Source organism: Sinocyclocheilus grahami, unplaced genomic scaffold (assembly GCF_001515645.1).
Source record: "Sinocyclocheilus grahami isolate Dianchi unplaced genomic scaffold, SAMN03320097.WGS_v1.1 scaffold6.1, whole genome shotgun sequence".
In the NCBI taxonomy this organism is placed as follows: Eukaryota; Metazoa; Chordata; class Actinopteri; order Cypriniformes; family Cyprinidae; genus Sinocyclocheilus; species Sinocyclocheilus grahami.
This window is the reverse complement of record NW_015505185.1, coordinates 225,574-233,255: the sequence shown is the minus strand read 5'-3', so window position 1 is coordinate 233,255 and position 7,682 is coordinate 225,574. Positions and strand designations below refer to the sequence as shown.

Below are 7,682 nucleotides of genomic sequence, written 5' to 3'. Positions count from 1 at the left end.
GTGTTAACAAAGAGAGACGTGCAAAACATGCAGAGCGGGGGTACGTGAGGACTGGGATTGAGAACCGCTGGTCTAGAACAATTCTTACAAATATAACACGACGTAGCTGGGCGCCGCGGAGAGACGCCGAACGGCGCCGCCGGTGTGCCTACACTCATAGAAAATAATGTATTTGAATTTTAAAGACGTGGCGCAATGCTGCGCTTCTCGTTCGGTGCGCGACCGCCTGAAACACTGCTTTTTCACCTCCGTGCCCAAACATCTTTGTTTGGGCTTCCGAAAGAGGATGATGTCCGGAAACAGTGGTTGCAACAGTGGTTGCAAACGGAGCAAGGGGCGTGGCAGTACTGAAACACCATCTAAGCTGTTCACCAATCACAACGCACTGGGACAGCTAACCAATCACAACACATTTTGTTTTTCGGAAGGCGGACCTTCATCAAAGCCGGAACTAATCGAGCCGTTTGTGCCAGCCTGGGGAGAGAGGTATTGTAATAATGTAAATTGTGTGAAAAATAATGCGTTTTTCGAACCACCAAGCATGAGAGCATGTTCTAGTACACCCCCAAAACAAAATCAAGACTTTGTAAAAGAGCATAATAGGACCCCTTTAAACAAAATAAACTATGAATCAGATTAATCAATTATTAATTAGAATCATCTGTTCACGAATCGGATCATGAACTCCGATTCGCATTAACGCACCAAAGGTGATCTATTCTTGAACATTTCGAATGAATAAAGACTTCAAGTTCATCTGTAAAGCACACAAAACTATCGTTTGACTTTATAAACTTTTATTTCATGCATGATTCATATGGATCTGTTAACTGAATGCAAAGTGTGAATTCTAGGAGAATTCTGTGTCATTCAGTTGCTAAATGAAAAGGCTGCTGCACGCAGTTTTTTTTTCAACAGAGAATCAGTTGCCTTATTGGTTGAAATCCCCAAACTGTTAAAATTCAAATATTAAAATTCAAAGTAATCACTTTGGTAATCTAAAATACTTTTCGATTGTAACTGTAATTTGATTACCACCTATTTAAAATGTAATTATAACGAAATACAGTTACTCATATTTAGTATTTTAAATACATAACGCCATTACATGTATTTCATTACTCTCCAGCCCTGCACACACACACACACACACACACACACACACACTAAAAACCAGCAAGTAACACTGAATTGACACACTAAAGTTTAAAGTAGACAGAATGAAACAGCATTTTCTTGTAAGAAGTACTTCAATAATCTTTTTCATAATTTTTTACAGTGTTTTTCAGTATATTTCTATTTTCTATAAGGTTTTCATCTAATGTTTGTATTTTAATTAATTTCAATGATCAAAAATCATTTTGGATTTAGTTAACAATAACAACTCTAGTAAGAATTGGAGACGTTTCATGATCTTATAAAAATAAACACCCTGCTGTTAAATTGAGTTGTACCTTTCAGACCCCCAATGCCATTAGGTCCATGATCACCAACGTCACCAACCGGGCCAGGTGCACCATGAGCACCAGTAGGACCACGAGGAAGGGGATAAGGAGTAGCAGGACGTTTGACAGCCCCAGTCTCTCCTTTTGGCCCTACAAATACAAAGGGAGAAAGAAATTGAAAGTGAGGGCATAAATCATAACTTTACTGATTCATAAGACGGTCAGTTTGATGATCTGAAGGCTCCAATGACCTGGGTCCCCTTTGTCTCCTTTTGCACCACAAAGTCCTGGGGGTCCACAATCTCCTTTGGTGCCAGAAGGTCCCGGGAGGCCCATAAGTCCACATTGTCCTCCTTCACCTGTGGAAAAATAATAATAGAACAACCTGAATGACAAATTGTGAATGTAAAGTGGCCCCAAAATATTTTGGATTCATAAGCTAAACTTTTAATGAAAGCTATTTCCTTTTACCTTTTGGACCTTCTAGGCCGTCAGACCCTAGGAGGCCTCTGGGCCCACTGATTCCTTTTTCTCCTTTATACCCTGGTGACCCAGGACCACCTGGTTCACCAAAATCACCACTCACTGTGAACACCCTGCCTGCCTCTCCTTTCTCTCCCTTGGGCCCTGGAACAGCAAAACATACACCATGCACAATACATAATTCTATGCATAAACACATAGCCTACATATGCACATTACAGCTTGTCTTCCTGATTCGTAGCAGTGCTATCCAACTTAGACCTCAAATTCTATTTGTGCGCATCATTTGTGCTTCCAAATGACCACACACACCTGGAGCTCCATCTGGCCCAGCGTAACCCCGTTCTCCACTAGGTCCAGGTTTAGGAATCTTACATTCTTCACCACGAAAGCCTGCAGGACCCATTGGACCAGGGTCTCCTATATAAAATAAAGAGTGATGACAGTGTGGATTAAAGTAGATCATGAACAGTGTGATTATGCTGCCTGATATTATTTACAATTCTGCTTGTTAAAATATTTAAATTAGCCAACAGTAATATATAAACTAAGTGCACTACCGTTCTAAAACCTTTGTTTGGTAGACATTTTTAAATGTTATGCTTACCAAGGCTACATTTATTTGATTAAATATACAGTAATAACATTAATATTATGAAATATAATTTTTTTTTACAATTTTCTATTTGAAAATACTTTAAAATGTAATTTGTTGTTGGGATGCAAAAGTCATTACTCGAGTCTTCAGTGTCACATGCTGATTTTCCTGCTCAAGAAATATTTCATAACATTATTACACATTATTATTAAACAATAGTATCAATGTTGAAAAGAGTTGTGCTGCTTAATATTTTTGTTGAAATCAAAAAATAAACTTTTTTTTTTTTTTTTACTAAAATCTTAGGTAAATGTCTTTAGTGTCACTAAACATTTAGCAATTTAATGTATCCTTGCTGAATAAAAGAAACTCCTTAAAAAAAAAACCTGTTGAACCGCATTTTTATGAAACCTTAATGGAAGCCTCCTGTACAATCATTCAGCAACTGTCACTATGAGAGGTTATGAATAGGTTGAATAGAATTATGAGTTATGTACCTTGGCCCCCAAGCTGTCCGTTTGGACCTCGAACACCTGTTTGTGATGGACCTTGCAACCCTGGGTCTCCTGGAGTGCCCTTGTCTCCAGCTGGTCCTATAAAGCCCCTATCACCGCTTAAATCCTCTCCTGAAGGACAATGAAAGAGAGGGAATGACAGGGATGTTTTTAATCTGGCAATATCAAAAACTTCTGACAGCACAAACAACCTCGATATCTCACCTCGATATCCCATTTCACCCATGTCCCCCTTCAGGCCATCAAGTCCATGGAGCCCGGGGGGCCCCGGAGATCCTGAAAGTGAAATAATATTAGTTTAAAATGTATACATGATTGTCCCAGTTTTGAAATTAGTGGCAGTTTGTTTGTACACAGCATAAGTAGCCTAACCTCTAAGACCACCGCATCCTTGGTTTCCTTTAGGGCCCGGTTTACCTGGAGGCCCCAGAGGACCTTCTAGACCATGTCTTCCACACGGACCGGAGGGTCCAACCACTCCTGAATACCAGAAGGCACATTAATATGGATTTAAGAAGATGTGCAGTGACAGATGTGTGTATCTGCTAATTCAGAGCCTGATCTATTTTACCTGGATGTCCAGTCAGGCCATTGTTCCCAGGTGGTCCAGGTGGACCAGAGCTCCCCCTAGGCCCTTGTGGGCCAGGGTCACCATAGTCTCCTTTGTCACCAGGGGGAGCTATTGGGGAGAAAGAAAATGTTTTTACAGCACTATCATTTTTTCCAATGCATTTCTGTACTATAGAAATACATATTATAGTACAAGAACGAAAGAGGACAGTAGGTTGAACGTTACCTGACACGCCTGTGTATCCGCATGGCCCTCTCTCACCTGTTGGTCCTGGCCCACCAGTAGATTCCCCTTTGTCACCTATACAAGACAGTACAAGGAGGTTTTGCAATTAATATAACTTCAAAGAAGAGTCAAATGTGCAGATTGAATATAACACGATTGTGTAGTTGTTGTATGGGTCATACTGTAGGTTTGAATATGTACACGTACACCTTTCAAAGGTTTGGAGCCAGAATGGTATTGTTTTGTTTTTTAAAGAAACTGATACTTTTATTCAACAAGGATGCATCTAATTGATCAAAAGTGACAGTTAACACCAACTGATTATAAGATTATATTTCAAATAAAGATTATATTTCAAATAAATTATATTCTTTTAAACTTTCTATTCATCAAAGGATCCTGAAAAATGTTCACAGTTTACACAAAAATATTGAAGCACAACTGTTTTTAACATTAATAAGAATAAATGTTTCTTGAGCATATTAGAATGATTTCTGAAAGATCATGTGACACTAAAGACTGGAGTAATGATGCTGAAAATTCAAGCTTTGCCATCAAACAAATAACTGACATTTTAAAATATATTAGAAAACACTTATTTTAAATTTGAATAATATTTAACAATATTAGCTCTTTTCATGTATTTTCAATCAAATAAATTCAGCCATGGTGAGCATAAAAGACCTCTTTCAAACACAATTAAAAAAAATGACTGATTCCAAACTTTTGAAGGGTTGTGTTGGTTTGAGTATGCAAAGTTTCAAGCATTGTATTTTACCTTTAGGACCATCAAACCCAGGGAAACCAGGGTTTCCTGGCAGACCAGACATTCCAGGATCACCCTACAAAGAAACAAGCATTAATGCCTATGATTTACATATAGTTACAGTTAATTTTTCATTAGTCTTGTTTATGTAAGCTATCTATATCTGTCAGGACAATCAAACCAACAACAAAATTAAAATAATTTGGCAAGAATTAAATAATAAGATTCATATTCAAAAAAGAACTTCCACTCACTGGATCACCATTATCCCCTGGGAATCCTACAATTCCCTTTGGCCCATGTTGCCCACGTGCACCAGGCTCGCCAGACAACCCAGGAACGCCTGGCGCTCCACGCTGGCCACTTTCAAACCCTGGAGGTCCATTATGTCCAGGATACCCTGGTTGTCCAGGCGGCCCTGGGTCACCTTTATTACCTGCAAGTAAACCACATGATGCGGTGAAGGTTTCTTTTTAAAGGTTAAAAACCAATACAGGATTTGAGTATTTGTTACAGATTTACCCCTTTCTCCAAAGACCCCATTCTCCCCATTAAGTCCAGGTGGCCCTAGCTGGCCTTTCACAGGCACTGAAATCATGTCTCCCGGAGGTCCTGGAGGCCCAATGTATCCTTTAAAAAAACAGAAAACATATAAGAACATGTGTATTTGATTCATTTAACTGCCATCATTACATTAGACCTGACCTAAAGCATGACAATATGGTATATCACAGTGTTTTCAAGTACCTTTCTGGCCCTTGGCTCCGTTTACCCCTGGGCAAGCTGGATATCCATTGAGACCCCTAAAGCCTTTCGGTCCAGGAGCCCCTAAAGGGCCAGTCTTCCCTATGTTGCCAGGATAGCCATCTTGACCAGGAAATCCAGGCAAACCTGAGTTGCAATACCACATGACAAATGAGAATCTGACAGCCACTGACAGCCTTTTTGTATTTATCTCTAAATATCTATATAAAATATATTTAAATGGAAATTTGATATAACACACTTCAAAAACTAAATACATTTCAGTGTTAAATCTAATGTCTACATTAATTCAGTATATCTTTTTTTTTATATTAACTATTAATATTAACACCATAATAATGGCACTTAATGTAAACATTATTTTTATTAATAATAATTTATAAGTATTAACAAATTAATGTTTTTATTCAGCAAGAATGCATCAACTTTCTATTCATTAAAAAAATCCCCTCTCCCCGCCCCATATTCAGCAACTGTTTTCAACTTTGAAAATGCGAAATATTTCTTGACCTGAAAATCAGCATATTAGAATGATTTATGAAGGATCATGTGACACTGAAGACTGTAGTCATGGCTGCTAAAAATTTAGCATTGCTTTACAGGAATAAATTACATTATTAAGTAAATTATCATTTAAAAAATTTTTTTTCACTGTAATAATATTTCACAATATTACTGTATTTTGTATTATATAAAAGCGACCTTGGTGAGCAATGAGCATAAGAGACTTCTTTCAAAATGGTAGTGTATACACTGTAAAGCTACCATTAACGGTAACATCCATCTTAACTGTAAATATGTTCCATTTAATCAAAATGTTGCAAACCAGAGTTAGCGATTTGTTTAAATGTCACGTCACACTCTTTTTACCCTTTGGTCCAGGGGCTCCAGGGTTTCCACTGTCCCCTTCGAGTCCTGAAGGTCCCTGAAGGCCTGTGCGTCCCTGATAGCCTGGGGTACCAGGTTTACCACGTTCTCCTTTGGCTCCAATGCTTTGAGATCCCGCCCCCCCAGGTGGTCCTTTCTCTCCAGGGCAGCCTAACACCGAAAAGTGACAGTAGGCGCGTTTCCATTACCCTTCAAATTGCGCAAATTGAAATTGCGAATTGAGAATATGCCTAATGGAAATGCGTCAATTTCGCAAAAACTCCCATATATCGCAAAAATGTTTTTACGCTCGCTGAGGTGGTTTTTCAGGCAATGCGAAAAAGGAATAATTCGCAAAACTGCAATGGAAACGTTTTTTTTTTTTGCATTTGCAGGTCACATGGCGTACCTAAAAAGTCATATGATCATTCTTCAATGTACTATAACCTCCAAGAAACACTTTTCTCTCCAGGGCAGCCTAACACCGAAAAGTGACAGTAGGCGCGTTTCCATTACCCTTCAAATTGCGCAAATTGAAATTTTTTTTTGCATTTGCAGGTCACATGGCGTACCTAAAAAGTCATATGATCATTCTTCAATGTACTATAACCTCCAAGAAACACTTCATACGTGGTGGCTCTCCAGTATAAGGGGCTTTCCCTAATGTTAATGCTTAGATAATTTACACTGCACATGTCTGCGGTGCAGTGTGGCTCTGATACGGCCACTGAAGCTGATTGCGGCCACTAGCAATGCTTGTGATTATTCCAGCCGTGCCACGCACGTTTCTGAAGCGGCTCTTTGTGCTGCTTCTGTAAAGATACACGCATACACCTCATTTCAATAAATATAGCCAGAATCCCACCAAAATCCGTTGCAACAACTTATCGCGAGAGGCAAAAGGTTATGTTTTAGTCACATAACATTGGTTAATTGAAACGCTGTCATTTCGAAATACTTTTTTATCGACATTTATAAAATATCGGCAAAGTTTTGAGCAAATCTGTAATGGAAACACGCCTATTATTACGAGAACAATCTCAACAAGCTTCTGTTCATACAATGGTCTCTACTCACCTCTCTGTCCAGTGAAGCCTGGTGGTCCTGGTTTACCAGGTGGACCAGCTTGTCCTTTGTCACACAGCTCTGGTCCCCCACCTGGGCAACCAGGTGCTCCTGGTGTACCATCCATTCCTGTTTCCCCTTTTCTACCAGGAAGTCCAGGGACTCCAGATGCACCTGCAGAAAAAGTCTTTAATTAATAAAATTAATATTGATGGACTTTCTGGGATATTTTCAAATCCTAAAACCTTTATTTAATAACCCTTAAATACTATTTTCTTTATATCCTAACCTCCAAGAAACACTTCATACGTGGTGGCTCTCCAGTATAAGGGGCTTTCCCTAATGTTAATGCTTAGATAATTTACACTGCACATGTCTGCGG

General features: G+C 39.0%; 1 protein-coding gene across 1 annotated transcript in view; it reads right to left on the bottom strand.

The window, feature by feature from the left end:
* col4a4 (collagen, type IV, alpha 4) overlaps positions 1 to 7,682 on the bottom strand; it is a 65,863-nt gene that overhangs the window by 6,392 nt on the left and 51,789 nt on the right. The window contains exons 31-44 of the mRNA XM_016274278.1: positions 6,239 to 6,406; positions 5,351 to 5,494; positions 5,126 to 5,233; positions 4,858 to 5,039; positions 4,616 to 4,679; positions 3,838 to 3,912; positions 3,613 to 3,720; positions 3,414 to 3,521; positions 3,246 to 3,317; positions 3,024 to 3,152; positions 2,241 to 2,348; positions 1,917 to 2,072; positions 1,697 to 1,804; positions 1,455 to 1,595 (exon numbers count right to left, since the gene is read on the bottom strand). Of these exons, the coding sequence (XP_016129764.1) occupies positions 1,455 to 1,595; positions 1,697 to 1,804; positions 1,917 to 2,072; positions 2,241 to 2,348; positions 3,024 to 3,152; positions 3,246 to 3,317; positions 3,414 to 3,521; positions 3,613 to 3,720; positions 3,838 to 3,912; positions 4,616 to 4,679; positions 4,858 to 5,039; positions 5,126 to 5,233; positions 5,351 to 5,494; positions 6,239 to 6,406 (1,671 nt within the window). The remainder of the gene's footprint in view (positions 1 to 1,454; positions 1,596 to 1,696; positions 1,805 to 1,916; positions 2,073 to 2,240; positions 2,349 to 3,023; positions 3,153 to 3,245; positions 3,318 to 3,413; positions 3,522 to 3,612; positions 3,721 to 3,837; positions 3,913 to 4,615; positions 4,680 to 4,857; positions 5,040 to 5,125; positions 5,234 to 5,350; positions 5,495 to 6,238; positions 6,407 to 7,682) is intronic.